The sequence below is a fragment of the Siniperca chuatsi genome, linkage group LG20, assembly GCF_020085105.1.
Source record: "Siniperca chuatsi isolate FFG_IHB_CAS linkage group LG20, ASM2008510v1, whole genome shotgun sequence".
NCBI lineage: Eukaryota > Metazoa > Chordata > Actinopteri > Centrarchiformes > Sinipercidae > Siniperca > Siniperca chuatsi.
In genome coordinates, this window is record NC_058061.1 from 21,802,313 (window position 1) to 21,819,956 (window position 17,644).

General features: G+C 40.8%; 1 protein-coding gene across 5 annotated transcripts in view; it reads left to right on the forward strand.

Annotated features, from left to right (window-relative positions):
- The window catches only part of LOC122867326 (caskin-2-like), a 64,246-nt gene that overhangs the window by 33,890 nt on the left and 12,712 nt on the right, over positions 1–17,644 (forward strand). For 3 of the 5 annotated variants that reach the window (XM_044177995.1, XM_044177992.1, XM_044177991.1), the window contains 11 exons: positions 963–1,108; positions 1,672–1,767; positions 3,867–4,000; positions 8,309–8,417; positions 8,678–8,786; positions 8,990–9,084; positions 11,002–11,119; positions 13,450–13,572; positions 14,355–14,441; positions 15,653–15,780; positions 16,166–16,247. In XM_044177995.1, coding sequence (XP_044033930.1) covers positions 965–1,108; positions 1,672–1,767; positions 3,867–4,000; positions 8,309–8,417; positions 8,678–8,786; positions 8,990–9,084; positions 11,002–11,119; positions 13,450–13,572; positions 14,355–14,441; positions 15,653–15,780; positions 16,166–16,247 — 1,225 coding nt within the window. In that variant the 5' untranslated portion in view covers positions 963–964. The remainder of the gene's footprint in view (positions 1–962; positions 1,109–1,671; positions 1,768–3,866; positions 4,001–8,308; positions 8,418–8,677; positions 8,787–8,989; positions 9,085–11,001; positions 11,120–13,449; positions 13,573–14,354; positions 14,442–15,652; positions 15,781–16,165; positions 16,248–17,644) is intronic. The other 2 variants (XM_044177993.1, XM_044177994.1) reach the window with 2 other exon arrangements.

Genomic DNA, 17,644 nt, shown 5'->3' on the forward strand with positions numbered 1-17,644 from the left:
CACTATATTCCACAGTAAAAGCCTTATATGAGTGAGTCAACTGTAACTCGTACTAACCACTCGATCATGAGAGAATATGTCAAGATCTGTAGGTCAGCAGATGACATTGGTTGATTGATCATAATTAATCATCGCAGCATTTCGCAATGTCAGGGGAAAAAAAGAAGTTGGGAAAAGTAGAAGCAAATGGCGTACCACCTCCGCTAACTAATCGCTAGGAATCTCTAGAATCACAAAATCCAGTTATAGAACAAGTGGCAATTTTCCAAATGATCTGGTTGTAAATTAGCTTATGATATTCTAGATTTTTGTTAATGTTAACAAATCCTGTGAATACACCAAAACCACCAATGAATGGATCCTACTAACAAATATTGTGTGTAAATCCAAAACCTCCTCTGTGCAATAGAGCTCTATTGATGTCCAAGAACTATTAAAAACACATTGATGAGCCGCACTGTTGCACTGGGTGACATGTTCCTTCACTACTATTATTAGCTTGTTTTGCTGCGCTAGTGGCCAAAAAATGAATTAATGCTGCTTTAAAGATTTATGTTTTCAGTAGGAACCAATGGGCTTGGGGCTGAGTGCCAAAGTCAGGATTGTGAAGTCAGAAAAATTATTGGGATTTGTTGACACTAAGAAAAATATAGAATAACGCCACTCCAGGGAATCAGTGCAGCGGAGGCCAAGATATTGTGACTTTTAGTCCCTAATATGGGTCAAGCTCCTCGATCCTACATTTCCCATTATTCAACTCGAGAGTTTCTTTTGTTAGACCCTTCCTGCTTGGGTAACCCTGACAGGCTTTCTGTTAAAGACTCCAAACCCAAGTTGAGCTAACTCTGATGACATTACTCCGATATCATCAGGGTTATCTTCTCAGACTTTAATGCACGTCTCGCGGCCTTTTCCTTCCCCATCTTATCTGCTCCATCCCTCACTCATGTTTCTGTCTCTAGGCATGCGTCCCCTCCACTATGCAGCATGGCAGGGTAAAGCAGACTCTGTGTTATTGTTGCTGAGAGCTGGAGCATCAGTCAACTCCCCTTCCCATGATGGACAGATACCGTTACATCTCTCTGCTCAGTACGGACACTACGAGGTGGTGAGTACACACACACACACACACACACACACACACACACACACACACACAGACACCTCAGCTGCCAACGGCAAAGTTCCAAGACATTACCTGTCCTCCCATTTCACTGAAATCTACCCCCTTTGTGTCTCAGCCTGCATTGTCCACCAACAATACCAGTAATACCAGTAATGCCATGACACAGGTTTTTCACAAGAGTTTTTCAGTGAACACACACATTCTTATCCTCCAGCCTCATCCGTTTGGCTCATGGAATGTCTTAATGAATAGATACAAATAGCATGGACACACACACACACACCATAACCTGTAATATTACCTATATCGACGCCTGACCTCTTTAGTACAACACCATCAAACACAATACTGACAATCCTAAACAGCGGCCACACTAGAGCTATCATATGTTCCTCTCCTCTTTTCAAAGACAAAACATCAACACACACACACACACACACACACACACACACACAGAATGTGTCGGGATGACTGGCATGTGAATGCTTGTGCATAATACATGAGGTGATATCACTGACGTTATCCTTTCTCCCTTTCTCTCTCAGTCTGAGATGTTGCTGCAGCACCAGTCTAATGCCTGCCTGATGAACAAGGCAAAGAAGACTCCTCTAGATCTGGCCTGCGAGTTTGGGAGACTGAAGGTATGAATATTCTATGAATATTGATCAAAAATGAGTTTTTGAACATTGAGTATCATCCACCTTTGGCATGACGTATTTGACAACATTTGTTTGATTATAGCCCTCAAGATGACATGATTGTATGGAGATATTTTGCCCTGTCATCGTCACTGCTATCATCAGCATCCTCAATACAAAATTAGTACTAAACAAAACCCAGTGGTGAGATGTATAAACAGAGCATATGCTCAAAAATCATGCATACACTATTTCCCACTCATAAACTGGTATTCATAAAAGAATGTGTGGTGAGCAAGTGCACACCTCTCATGGTTCAAACCATATCTACACATGGTTTTCTGCAGTGAGCCGGGTGTGATATACTGTGGTAAAGTGGAAAATGAAAAATAAAGTGAGGGACCAAATCTTGTACACAATGTTATCATTAGGCCGGTAGTAGTTAGTTTAGCTAAGTGTGTATGATTTTTTTTTTTATGCAAGCAACAGACCTAGCAATTTAAATTATGCTGATCAAAGACACATTAAAAAATTACATTTTAATGGTGATTGTGTAGTCAATTTTATTATTTTTTATTTATTCTGATGTTTCCCGAGTTGTATTATTTCCATAAATGCACTTTGTAAACTCTTTGTTTGATATTTGTGCCATAAACTAAATCATGATTGATTACCTTTCTGATATTTGATGACAATAATTGAGATACAGTATAGTATAACTGTTGATGATAGTTACATGAGTAAAATAAATAATCAATAGAGCCTGAGTTTTGAGGCCGATATTGATATTTGAGAATTAAAACAAGACTGAGAATCTAGAGCCATGTTAACGGCTTTGTACGGCTGTACTTAGGCACAACAGTGATTTGATGTAATTGATAACGACAGCATACTAACTTGCTCACAATGGCAATACAATTTCATCCTGAGGGGGACATAAATGTTTGTACCAAATTTCCTGGCAAATCCAGTAGTTGACATACTGTATTTCATTCTGGACCAAAGTGGTGGACCGACTGACCCATTGACTTTGCCATCAATAGAGCCACACAGACTAAAAATAGTACAATGACATATCAGCTGATTTTGAACATAAAAAACACAACATATTTGACGTAACATTGTTTATAAGAAGAAATACAAATTTGGTTATTAAAGAATTGTGACCAGCAGTGCCTGAGCAGGACATTTAAGGGTTAAAAAATGTACTTGTCAATGCTCTCTGGTGGGAAAACTACGTAATGTGCATTGTTTCTAAATGACCTCAAACACATTTTTGGTATTTGTGTTCTGCAATTCCTTGTTACTTATCGACCGACATATACGCCGATACTGATACATAGTATATCTGTAATAAGCTTAAACGACCTGCTCTTTTGCCGGTCTTTTCATTGAGAGACTTGAGAGACTAACCCTCCATGTAGTGATTTGCTTTATTCATGTAGTCATTTTAATCCAATTATTTGCATTTGAAAACATACTATTTGGCCCTTTTTGAATGGGAATGGCCTATGTCAAAACATGAACCATGGCTTAGATGAAGTGACCCAGCTAAATTAAGCTTGTTTGAGCGAAAGGAAAATAGGCTTCACTGGCTCTTCTTGGACACACGCACACTGTATCGTTAAAGGGATTGCACATTGCAGTGTGTTTTACTGTTTCTCTGTCACATCTGCGGATAAGCCTGGCTGTGAGATGTATAGCTGGCCCTGTAATTCAGAATTAGACCAACACACGCTTCCCATGCCTGTTCTCTCGTCTGGTCTGAGTTTGCAGTTTAGCTGTTGAAAGAATAGAAGGCTTTGGGCTGTTTTTGTGACAGACATACTTTGTCAGTGTGTGTGTGAGTGGAGGCTGTGGTATCTTTAGACAGCTGCTGAGTAGTGGATAAGCCTCTCTGTACTAGCGTGACCCTATATATAAGTCACCATATCCATTATTTCAATCCATATATTTTTACCACACAACCTCAACTAGCTTGGCTTTGCATATACATGTATGTAAGTATCGCTAATGCTGTAATTCTTGCCCTGATTCTGCCACTCTTGTGTTCTCACAACCCACACTTCATCTTAATTTTGGTGTCTTTGAATTCTCTTTAGGTGGCTCAGTTGCTGCTGAGCAGTAACATGGTGGCAGCGCTGTTAGAAGGGGAGGGAGGGCACGACAGCCTGGACTCTCCATCCACCACCCCCCTCCACCTGGCAGCCAGGAATGGACACAAAGACATCATCAAGTAAGATCACAGCGAAGAGCAGTGTTGAAATGTACTGTGATAGAATTCTATCACGTCTATTTCTGCCCTTTCAGCTATCTAGCAGCTTCTGTCTACTTTAACTACTAGCTATTTCAACTGTTGCTGTTGCTACTGCTACCAGTACAGCTGCTACTGCTGCTACTAATACTGTTGGTACTAACTCTACTAGTACTTATGCTACTACTACCACTCTCTATTGCTGCCACTACTGCTACCAATACTACCACTGCTACTGCTGCTACTGTTATTGTTACTGTTACTGCTACTGCCTCTACAAGAATTACAAATACCACTACTGCTACTACTACCACTACTGTTATGGCTTCTACTACTGCTCCTACATCTTCTACTAATACTACCACTGCTACTCTTACTATCTCTACCACTTCAGCTGCCAACTGCTGCTACTATCACTGCTGATACCTCAGCTTCTGCTAATGCTACTACCACCAGTACTGCTATCACTACCACTGCAACTACTGCTATTACTGCTGCTGCTACCACTCCCACTACTTCCACTGCAGCTACAAGTAACACCTCTACTGCCAGTGTTGCTACTACTGCTACTATTATTGCTACTAGAGTTACCACCACTGTTACCACTACAAGGGCTGTCAGTGCTGCCACCACAGCTACTACTGCTATTACTGCTACTATTTCTACTATTACAACCTTTGCTACTGTTAAAGCTACTACTACCACTATTATTATTTGTATCACTATAACTACTTCTACTACTGCTACTGCTATGACTATTACTGCTACTGTTACTGCTACTACTACTGCTACTACAACAACTACCAGTACCACTACTACTGCTGGTGCTGCTAATGCTACTTCTGCAATACTGCTACTACAACTATTTTTACTACTACTATCACTATTACCACTACTAGGGCTATAGGTGCTACTACTATTACTATTATAGCTGCTACAACCTCTGGTAATACTACTGCAAATACCACCATTACTACTGGTACCACTATAAATACTACTACCCTGTTGCTGCCACTCCTATCACTATTACTGCTACTGTTATGTAGCAGTGTATGCTGTTTCACTACTACTACAGTAACTACCACTAATACTACTGCTACTGTTACTTAATGGTACTTCTGCCACTATTAGTAAGACTGCAACTATTTTTACTATTACTTCTACCATTAGGGTTATCAGTGCTACCACTACTACTACTGTACTATTACTGCTGCTACAACCCTTTGCTACTGCAAATACAACATCCACTACTACCATTACTATTGGTAACCCTAACTCTATTGCTACGACTGTTATGACTATTACTGCTGTTGTTGCTTGTGCTAACACTGTTACTACAACAACTACCAATACTACTGCTACTGGTGCTGCTACCTGTGATACGACGGCTGGCCACTGCTACTAATGCTAATTCTACCACTATTACTTTCACAACAATTTTTACTACTGCTACCACTATCATCATTACTAGTGCTGTGCTACGTCTATTACTACCACTACTGTTATTGCTACTACCATAACTACTGCTACTACTACTACTATTACAGCTGCTACAGCCTCTGCTACTGCTAATGCTACTTCTACCACTGTTACTATTGGTAACACTATAACTACTGTTGCAACTAAAACAACAACTACTGCTGATACCACTGCTACTAATGCCACTTCAACCACTACTACAACCACTTCTACTACTACAACAACAACAACAACAATTTTTACTACTACTACTACCACAATCTCCTTTACTAGGGCAGTCAGTGCTACTTCTACTACTATTGCTGCTACTTTACTACCACCGCTGCCACAACTACTAACAGGAAAGCTTGTGCTACTACTGGTACAATTACTACCACTGCTCATACCATTAGTACTGCTACTATTTCCCCCGATACCACACAGAATACCATATATGTGTCAGTCCTTAATTCACAGCTGCAGGTGCTAAATATTTCCCCTCAGGTAGCTCCAGAAAAGCACAACCAGTAACAGTCTCCATATTCAAAAAGAACACACTCTGTACTGTAGTGATATTTAATTCCATTGACTTCACACTTTTCAGATACCTCAGAGTGGCTCGATGTGTTTTTTATGCCAGCATATCTGTGTAAATATGTATGTACTTAGCCAAGTAACTCCACCCTGCCTCTTAGACATGCTGCTAACGATTCCCATCCTAAATTATTAGATCTCTTTTGCAATACCTTCTCCATCCTCCTCTCTCCTTCTCCTTAGTAGACATGGAGGAGAAAAGGCGAGCTTTCAACACAAAGAGAAATCTCTGCATTAGCACACAAGTTTATTCAGAGTTTACTCAGCAGAATTTGGCTGTGATCTCCCAGTAAGGGATTTATGTCTCTTCAAAGACTGCCGTATTTATACAGCAGACGTCTTATAGTACCTATTTTTTTGTATTGCTGGAGAAGCTTTTAGGTCTGGTTAGAACTGGAGCTGCAAACATTTGCACACAGACAACCAGGCGATAAGAGTTTGTCCCATGGAAGATGACATACAGTATATGTATGTGGGAAGATAACAGTAATAAGTATAAATTGTGATTTAAAAAAAGTAATTTTCAATAATTCTCTCATTGGAATAATTCATAATGAATCTGATCCTAAAACTTTAGGAGACCCCATGTTGAGAACCTTCGCCCTAGCATATTCTATACTTAATGTATACATGCAGGGCAGTTATGTAGAGTATATGAGAGTAAACCAATTGCTAATCTGCTGGACAGAGATGGAGAAGTCTAAACTTTGACAGTTTTCAGACATTCGGCCATCTCAAGATTTCATAGCCAGGTTAAAACTGTTGCTGCTGAGTAAAGGAAGAAGGCGAAGGTTGCAAAAGGTTTGCTTCAGGCTCCTTTTTTCATTAAGAGTCTACCGCATGGTTTGATATATCTCATGTCTGTCCAATCCCCCCCTGTGGTGTCCCACTTAGTGTAATCCCGTCAAGTCAAGAGTGTTTGTCAGCAGCATTCACATTTCACAAGTCATCATTAAGCTTTTTACACACAGTCAGCTCAAACCAAACGTTGAGTTTACATCTTTGCAACGGTTTCATTTTTGGAAACTGCTCACAACAAATCTGTGATATTCTCAGAATATTATTACATTTTTCTCTATCACAACTTTATTTTCAAAATCTCAGTTTTGCTTTCCCTAACAGTAGCTTTAATACTCCTCATGCAGTCTTACTCCACAAAAACTGAAAACTGTCTTTGAGCTTGCAGAATATCTGCAAGGTTATCTGTAAAGTATCAGTCCACCTCAATCATTTACAGATGTCACTCACACTGTTTATTTTGTCTAACCCTAACTGCTTTATTCCACTGGGCGCCGCAGCACGTTTCAGAAGCGTCCCAGAAGCGGCTCCATGGAGAATACGGCTAGTAGTAGTATTTTAACGGAAGCTGTGTGAAACTGCACAGCGGGCAGGAAGTCAGACACAGAAACGGCATAGAGAATCTGGTCAATTTTCAAAATAAAACACCCTGTGCAGACTCCCGATTGTATATCAACAATAAACAATTAAAACAGACAAAAAAAGAAACCATTTACTGTAGCCTACCTACCCATAGAAGCACAAAAATCAAGGAAAAAGGACCAAATCAACAAAATCTGAGCAAGTCAACAAAATCGGACAGGCAAAACGCTCCGCTTTGTGCAGAGGACTGAACAAAACCGGGTCGCAGACGCTACGTTCTAGAGCCGTGCTTGGTGGAATCAAGGAGTACCTTGTTTGACAGCTGAATGGAAACATGCTGTACAACAAGGAGAGTAGATGCAGAAGTGTAGCATCCACTGGACGCACTGGTGGCAAGAATGTGGGTTAACATTCAGAAAACACCATGCACATGAATCCAGCTAATATCCTACAGCAGTGCTTCAGTGTTGTTTACTTCTTCAAAACTTGACTCAATCTTCACACAGCGAGCTTAGGACCGCCTCCTCCTCCTGCAGCGCTCTCTGGATACAACGCCATCAGTATTCCAACATCTGGGCCTCTGACAGAACAGAAGAGACATATTAGAGCTTTTATATTTATATATATATATATATATATATAGATATATCTATATCTAGAGAGAGAGAGAGAGACAGAGAGAGAGAGAGAGAGAGAGAGAGGTTGTGTGTGTGTGTGTGTGTGTGTGTATGTGGGTGGATGAGTGGGGGGTATATGGTTTAATGAGATGTTGCAGATGTCTGTAACAGCTGAATGGATGAATCTGTTTCGGAGTGTTGCCTGCGGCCTTACATGAGTGTTTCTGCTTTGATTTCCTAGGTTGCTGCTCAAAGCCGGTATTGACATCAACAGAGCCACCAAAGCGGGGACGTCTCTGCACGAGGCTGCCCTCTATGGCAAAACCGAAGTTGTGCGACTGCTGCTTGATGTAAGCAAAGACGACATAAATATAATTTCAGTTCCGATGATATGGGATTTTGAAGGCTGACACTGATATTTCTTGAAGGTGTAGAAAGAAAGACAGTGTTTAAAACTAACACAACTTCAGACTACACTTCCAGTGTTATTCTTTAATAAAGGAGGGAGGCATTTGAGGGAGGGTTTGTTTTAAAAGTGCATCTCATCCACAGTATTCCCACGGTGTGTATGTGTGCGTGTGTGTGTGTGTTTTTGTGTGTGTGTGCCTAGGCGGGCATCAATGTGAACATGCGCAACACGTACAACCAGACAGCTTTGGACATCGTCAACCAGTTCACCACCTCCACAGCCAGCAGGGAAATCAAACAGCTGCTGAGAGGTTGGTAGCTCTTAGAAACATTTTTTGATAGTTCATTGATGCTTTTATGAAATTTTGAGTTTTTGGTTGAGACAGAGGCAGGGGAAACAGTAGGGGGGGGGTTGCTAAATGGCAAAGCGTGAGGTCAGAATAGAAGTCAATGGAGTAAAAGGATCCCTTTCTGCCTCCTGATGATGTGTCTGTATCTTTCTGTCTCTGTGAAGAAGCATCAAGCTCTCTCCAGGTCAGAGCAGTGAAGGACTACTGGAACCTCCATGACCCCACCGCTCTTAACCTCCGGGCTGGAGAACTTATTATGGTACTTGTTTTTGTTTTTGCTCAGCAGACTCTTGGTAGTTCTGCCATACTCCTGCTTTATGTCTTCCAGCTAAATTGTCAACAGTGGCTCCAGTAACAACTTTACTTTTCTTTTTACCCTCTGTTAGCTTTGTTTGTAATGCAGTTATTCCATCCACCATAGCTTTATATACCTATAGTGAAGCAGGATAGCTTGTAGTATAACTGGGAGCCTTGATAGATCATTACAGATATAGTTAATACGTTCACGACATATATATAGTTGTGTGATTTGAATGACTGCCTATGGAGATTACTCTTTACTAAGCATGTCAGAGGAAAAAAAAACTTGTGTGTGTACGCACAAAGCCAGAAATATGACGCATTCTTTTCCTCAGATTTATAAAGTCATGCATACGCATGGTTCTGTTGTATAAATCTCTATCATTGTGGAACTGAGCTTATAGTGCACCTATCATTAATTCATTACATGTACCTGTAAACCTTCATCAGCAGTGATATCTCAATCTCATCACTGTCATTTTACAAATGATAAACGAAAAACTTAAAATATCATAAACACTGGAATAAATGTATATCTACGATGTAGATAAAAAGAATGATAAAAGTAATTAATCTGTCAAATAATCAGTGAAATTGGCTAACAACAACGGATTTTTTAGATTTCATCTCCACTTTATTGTATCACCCTCAGATCTCTGTAGAAAACTGTATGTACGTCTGGTCTGAAGTATGCATAAGGCTCATACATCCCCACCACACATTCTTCTTTTAGAAATCCCAGTTTATGTGTGGGAAATAAAGTAGGCATGGCTTTTGTGAGTATACATTGTTTAAACATCCGGCCCCTGGAGTGTGAAATCATTGGGTTGGGAGTTGGTGTGGACTGATTTTGAAAATAGAAGCTCATCTGTTCTGAGAGATGGATGAATGATGGACGTCAGAAACACTTCAACAAATGCTGCTGGTGTGGATTGCCTTTAATGGTTTAGATTAAGAAATCTCATTTATATATTCACCTTGCTGCACCTTCCCAAGTGAAGGCTTCTAGTGTTTTGTTAATGTTTGTTACCGTGCATCACTGTAATACTGGTCATACAGGTGCACCATGTTACTGTAAAATCGATTCAGCTGAAATTCATTCTATACCTGCTGGCAGCTGCTTCACTCTGCCTATTCGTTGGCAGGGGATTCACAGGCAGTGCAAGGATTATATGATGAAGACTTTTGTGAGTGAAGTCGAGATGTTGTTTGGATTTGTGTGGGATGTTGCAGGGTAATTTAGTGTACCCTGAGCAGGAGACCGCAGCAGAGAAACAGGCACAAACTTGCTGCTGTCTCTCTCTCATTACCAACTTGTTTGCTCATTCCCCCCCCCCACACACACTGTTTGCGCTAATTCATGTGTGCGCACATTTGCGTGTGTTTATGTACTTACTGCTGTGTATTTTGATATCTTTACACGAGTCATTGTGATAGCCCAGACTCCTGTGTGAACTCGTATGTTGTTGTGCGGAACCCTGTCAGAAGGCAGAGGTGTTTGTTTTTTTTCCTCTCCAGGCATTTTGTTAACACTCACAGTGAATGGACTGTGCATTTCCAGCTCATTGGCTCTCTCATTATGGTCTTAAAAGCATGCCTTGAGGAGTCACACACATGACATGCATACTTAGAGTTGATGTACAGTTGACGAGGGAAAATGTTTGGCAAGCAAACCCCAAATAGTTCCACATTTGTCAGCCACCTTCTTTTCGCTTTAATCTAACCTCTCAGTCTTCACATCATTTAATAATTTGTTAGTGATTATTTATGTTCCACAAGCTGGGGCTAATGTGATTGTGAATTGTTGCAAGACTAATGCTGCTTGCGGTGACACAAACATTTCAACTGAAGCGTGCTCATGATTTGTTGGCGTCAGGTCCTGGAGCAGCACTCAGATGGCCGTTGGAAAGGTCACATCCATGACACCCAGCGGGGGACGGACCGGGTGGGCTTCTTCCCCCCTTCAGTGGTGGAGGTCCTCAGCAGACGAGCAGGTAGACAAACAAGCAGCTGGCACACAACATCTGCATAAACTCAAAGACACTCAGTGGTGAAAAGCAGCTTTGACATTTACTCAAGTACTGTACTGAAGTACAAATTTAGGGCACTTTAATTGAGTAGTTCTGAGTATTTCCTTTTTCTGCTGCTTTATACTCCACTACATTTACTTGACAGCTATAGTCACAGTTGCAGATTAATATTTTACATACCAAACTTATGACAGAAATATAATGCATTGTTTTATAACATTTTTTAAAAAAATGAGCGAATGGAATTTGCAAGTATGTGCAAGTACGTAAGTTCAACTTTTACAAACAATACAGCCAGCCAGGGTCTCCAAAGTCCTTTATCCTCATTCCTCTTCAGGAGGCGTGTGTGTGTGAGTTAGTTTGTTTGTTTGTGTGTGCTGGACACACAGTGTTGCAAAGTCCATCTGCTGATAACCATGACATGCCTTTCATGATTGAAAGTGAGCCTTGAGTTAAGTTTATTTTTTTTATTTATTTTTTGGGTCAAAGTATATCAAGTAGTTTACTACTGTCAATGCTGCTTATTCATTAATGCAATCAGTAATAATGATCCAACATATGATAACTTGAAAGTGGCCTCCTGCATAATGAGTCATTTTACTTTTCTTACTTAAATACATTTTAATGCTAATAGTTCTGTACTTTTACTTAAATCAAATTTTGAATGCACAGTTTTACTTGTAATTGAGTATTTTTGCATTCTGGTATTCCACTAGTGAGTAAAGTATTTGAATACTTTGTCCACTACTGAAGACACTCTTAATATTATAAAGAGTACGGTCTAGACCTGCTCTGTAGGAAAAGCGCAATGAGATAACTTCTGTTATGAATTGGCGCTATATAAATAAAATTTAATTGAATTAAGCATATGCATGATATGCATTTTTACATATTAAAAATATCTGGATTCTGAATATCTGGGTGGATTGTCAACCAGACAAATGGGGCCTCAGACCCACAGGGGCCCCAAGGCTACAGGTTCAATGCAAGTCAACTGGTTTTGGTAATTTGATCATTTGCAAATTTGTTTTGCAAATTTGCACCAGTAAAGTACACGGTCAATATTCCTAAATAATGTTGTGTTAAATCAAATTACCAAAAACTAACTAGCAACTTAGAAAACCTGGTGCCGGGTTCTGTTATTGCAGCATAGAAGTAATGGTTGTCTGGGCATTTAATTAAGCTGCCATGTGTAGTTTGCTGTGCGCACTGAACTTGGAAACGGTTCGGGTACGTACACAATGCACAGAGGGTGGTAGGTGGGAGTGGGGGGTCCAGTAAGAATAAATGTTTACTGTATCATATTCTGACAGGACCAGATTAGACCTCACACGCTGGGGGCTTGAGCTGACAGAGTGGTGTTAAAAGGGCTAACTTAACCCAGGGCAAGAATATATCTGGACCCTTGTACACAAGCAGGATCTGTCATATTTGTATGCATATCACTGGAGGGTTCAGCATGCTTTTAAATCATCTGATTTAATCCCTGTGAATACAAGGACTATGATCCATGTATGATGATGCTTGTTTTGCAGCTGTAAAGCCATTGACATTCAAACAGCGAGATGAGTGTAGCGTGGGGTCCAATAACAGCAACAGACATAGATGTACACACACGAGCTTCATTTCTAGCTCCTCAACAAGCCAGGCAACACACATATACACACACACACACACACACAAACGTAGATACTCACACATGGAGACACACATTAATAGGATTACTATGGCCAGATTGCAAAGTGTCAGCTCAGTGCTAAAGCCCTCACAGTCTACGCTGTGATATTGTGTGCTCTGTGTGTGTGTGTGTGTGTGTTTGTGTGTGTGTGTGTGCATCTGCTCGTGCTTCAGGGAGAAGAGACAAGAGAAAGAGAGTTTGACTTTAAGTCGGTGACAGGCTCTTTGCTTGTGAGGCAAACTCAGCAGTGTGTGTGCGCACGTGTTTGTGCCTGAGCTCTGTGATAATGTCAATGGTGTCAGCAACCGTGGACCAACAACACACAAAGGAAAAGTAAGCCCTCTCAGCGTCGCTGGTGATCTTACACTTCCATTCAGCAGCCTCTTATGTAACACCAGAGGGGATTTACAGTGAATTTGCCCTTTTTTAGCTGTTGTTCCCTAAACTCAAAGAACAAGAATACATGATAAAGTTCATAAAGTGCTCACCAGACTTCCAGCCTGTTCCCATACCTGTGCATGTAGTTCAAACTCACAAACACACATGCATGTACATGAACTTCTTTCCCTCACTCATGCATGCCAGCCTCAACCCAAGCCTGTCTCCCTGACCCTAGGGGGCACTCTCTCCCGCCAAGCCTCAATACCTTGCCAACGACAACACTTTGCGTCCAGAGCTCCTCCCTCAAGCCACGGCCCCGCCCCTCAGACTGGTGACACCCTTGGCTATGATCCCACAGGTACATACACACACCCTCACCAACTTCTTCCCATCTGTTTGGTTTCTGTTCACCACCTCTGATACATTCATGTCCTCCCAGGCAAGGATGGATTACTGAACAGGCTTACCAGGCACAGGCCCAGGGGACCTAGGGGGCCCAAGGGGTCACGGGGCCCTCGGGCCAGAGCCTCTGTTTGAAGTGACTGTTAACATTTCTTCTCAATCAAATGAATACAAAAAGATTTTTTTTTAAACTACAAAGAGACAGCAGGCAACTACAAAAACAATCAAAATAACCACAAAGAGACTCAAAACAACCACAAAGAGACTCAAAACAACCACAAAGAGACTCAAAACAACCACAAAGAGATTCAAAACAACCACAAAGAACCACATGAAGACACACAACAACCACAAAGAGATGCAAAATGGCCACAAAGAGACACTCACCAACCACAAAACAACCACAAAAACAAACAAAACGACCACAAAGAGACACAAATTGACCACAAAGAGACACAAAATGTCTGCATTGTTTGCAGTGTTTTTTTGTGTCTTTTGGTCTGGAGGTCTTGCTGCTATGTATATTATATGTATATTACATATCTTTGCTCAGGGACCTGTTGTCTCATAATCCGTCCATGTCCCAGATTTCACATTCCCCTCCCAAACAGCACCCTGATCCCAGTCTCCTCTCGATCAGTCCTCTGGTGCTAAGTGTCAGCTTGAAAAGTCTGCTCCCAGCTTCAGTATGTGGGGTATACAGTGAGTGTGTGTCTAAAGTGTGTGTGTGTTTGTTAGGTGCTCCACCTGACAGTCAGCTCTCAGCCCCAGCTAGTCCCGCTAGCCCGACTCAGGACATTTGGGTCCTCAGGAGGTCTCCCACTGGTAAGGGTGTGTGGTCCCAAACCCCTGCCACCCCATGACCCTGTGTGAACCTGTAGACCAGATCCCACCCAGCCCTTCTGATAAGCGTATTCCCATTTTTATCCCTTTATATCCCAAAGTCTTGACCTTACCTTGCCATGCTGGAAATCCCATGCCCCCCCCCCCCTATAATCCAGTAACCATAACCATGGTTGTCTTGCAGCAGGACGTAATGGTAAGTGAGAGCCTTTTCTTTAACTCCTGTGTTACTCCTGACTGGTGTCTCAGGCTTTTTGCAGCTTGCTGGTGTAGCTGCCTCCACCCTGACAGCCTGCACAGCAAAAATATGAAAAACAATTATCTTAACAAGTCATTTCATCTAGTGTTGAGTTATGAAATTTATAGTTTTGTTTTTTATAAGCAAAGAAATAATGTCATCTATAATTCCAGATCATTTCTGAAATTAGCAAAATTTTAAAGGAATAATTAGATATTTTGGTAAATACACTTAATTGCTTTCTTTTCGAGAGGATTGATATCAATGTCATGTCTGTGTGTTAAGTATGGGGCTAGAGCCGGGAGGTGATTAGCCTAGCTTAACATAAAAGCTAACTAATTAACACTTATCTTGTCTGTTTAATCCGTACACAAACAGAAATGTAAGTATGACAATTTGCGGTTTTATGGGGAGTTGCATGCTGTAACTATTTCTTGCTGGGATGGATAAACTGTTGTTCGTCAAGAAATAGTTACACCACAGGTTAAACAAATTATATACAATTAGTGAGCTTTAGATTTGTTGATAGGCCTATTTTTGAACTTTGGATAAAGCAAGCTAGCTTTTTCCTCCGCCTTCCGCACGTGCCCTGCTTTCAGTCATTAGGCTACGCTATGCTAATCGCCTCCCAGCCCTAGCTCCGTACTTTTACACAGACATGAGATTGGTATCGATCTTCTCATTTAACTCTTGTCAAGAAAGCACATAAGTGTATTTCTGGAAACGTCAAACTAATCCTTTAAGGTTGAATAGGACTTGCTAATGACTTGTTAAAATTGTTTGTTTTTTGCAGTGCACTCAGACCACATACCTTTACCTCAAGTTACGCCCTACAATCTTGCTTTTTCTTCTGACTTCGTAACTCTGAAATTCTCTACAAGTCTCGTTTTACACCGCAATCTCTCTCTGTCTCTTTCTGTCCTTTTTTGTTTCTCTTTCTTTTTCTCTCTCTCAGGTGACAGAAGCAGTGTTGGCAGCGCTGGCAGTGTGGGCAGCAGCCGCAGCGCTGGTAGCGGCCAGAGCTCAGAGAGCGGCCACAAACAGAATGGGACTCAAAATTGCCACAATGATGACACTGGCAAGGTTAGATCTGCTCAGAAAGACCAATGACATTACCTGCAAATGAGAGCAAGCCAAGCATCTGTTGACTGTACTACAAACTGTATGTAGGCTGTTCCTCATTAAAAATCTTGACCCCTTATTGCTCTGTAAAAACTTTCTATACCCAGGCTTCCACTGCAGTTTAGAAATTACCTAGAACCTGCTTGTGATATCTTACAACATGTCAGATTTCTCCACTAGTTTGAGGCTCACACTTTGTTATTGTAATTCATTTGTTTCAACAGAATGAACATTTTAATACAAGATGATCTTGCCATGGTGGATACTGTCTGCAGTGAACCTCAGTAATTCTAGAGAGTCAAAGGTGTTCTTCATTGCAGCTTTTGTCATGTTTTTTTGTGTGCAGCTGGCTCCCTCTGCTGGTGAATCAGGAGACCATCTTCACATTGCAGGAGCAGACCACAGCAAACAGGCAGATGGAACCACAGGTTAGTCCTGTGTTTAGTAACAATTCTATTCATTCTAATAATAAGTTTTCTCTCTGTCTCTGCTCCTCTTTATGAACAAAAAGATTTTGAGTAAAAAGTTGAGCAGCTCTGGTCTATGTCTGCAGTCTATGTCACCTCTGGTTACCCCCTCATTTGGCATTATAACTAAAGCCTGTTAGCCCTGTTTGGGACTGTCTTATCAACTGCATCCACTGAAAAGCTTAGGAAAGAGGCAGTGCGCTACACATTGACATAGGTGGGGAAGGCTTTGAGGATGAAGACATTGGTCGGTTTGACGAATGCACATGTGGTTAACTTTCCCACCTCCTCAGATAAAGTGCAGCACACAGCCGTTTCATCCAGAGACATCCCCCCTGTAGCTTCTGGCTCCCTTTCATATCATTTCCAGAGAGCCATGAAGTCTGAGCTTTAATTCTTTTTTGATGCCATGAACTTGTGTTTTGATCTCTGCACTCTTTGACTCAGCTGTCTGGTAAAAACAGGTCCCTGCTGTGCTTTAGCTACTGCTTCAAAACCATGTCCACTTATGGGCTCATACTGTACCTCATGTAATTGATTTAATTTCTTTTCAATATCCTAAAATCTATGATAATAAGATGCTTCTTCGTGAAACCTATAACGTCTGGTCATCCACATCCCTCATTTGACACATAAAAGGTGACAGACTGCTCTCAGCAGTTTACTCATCTGTTGACAAAGTATTAAAATCTCATGATACAACAACTTTTAATCAAAATATCACACCTGTTATTGGTAAATGTTTGACTTGATTCTTGAAGTAATAAAGTTTTTTTTAATCCTAATATTCCAGCCCTTTCTCATAATAGTATGACCTTTTCTTGTAAATATTTGACTTTATTCTCAAAGTAGTAAAGATTTTTCTCGTAATGTTATGGTATTTCCCCGTAAATATTTGACTTTCTTCTCAAAGTATTGCAGATTTTAATATTCTGACTTTTTCTTGTAAAGAAAAGTGCTATATAAATAGTTTCTTCTTCTTCTTATTATTATTATTATTATTAAATGTTTGACTATTATACTTTTCTATACTTTATTTCCTGAGACTTAGATACATTTTTAGGACCCATTTGCAAGGTGTACATCATTGCTAACAGCATCAAAGCCCTAGATACTTTTATTGTTACATTTTAAACATCACTACCTACGTACCTACTTTTACCTGAGGAATGCAATTAAAGACAAGCAGTAGTGCTTTTGTTCTGCAGATTGAGCTGTTATTGCAATCAGTCTGAAAAGAAATGAGATGGAAGGAGAGAGAAAAGGCTTACCTCACCTCACCACAGAAACCAATAAAACCACTAGCTACTCTCAACCACACAGCCCATAAAAGCACCCGATCATCTCTCTAAACTCTG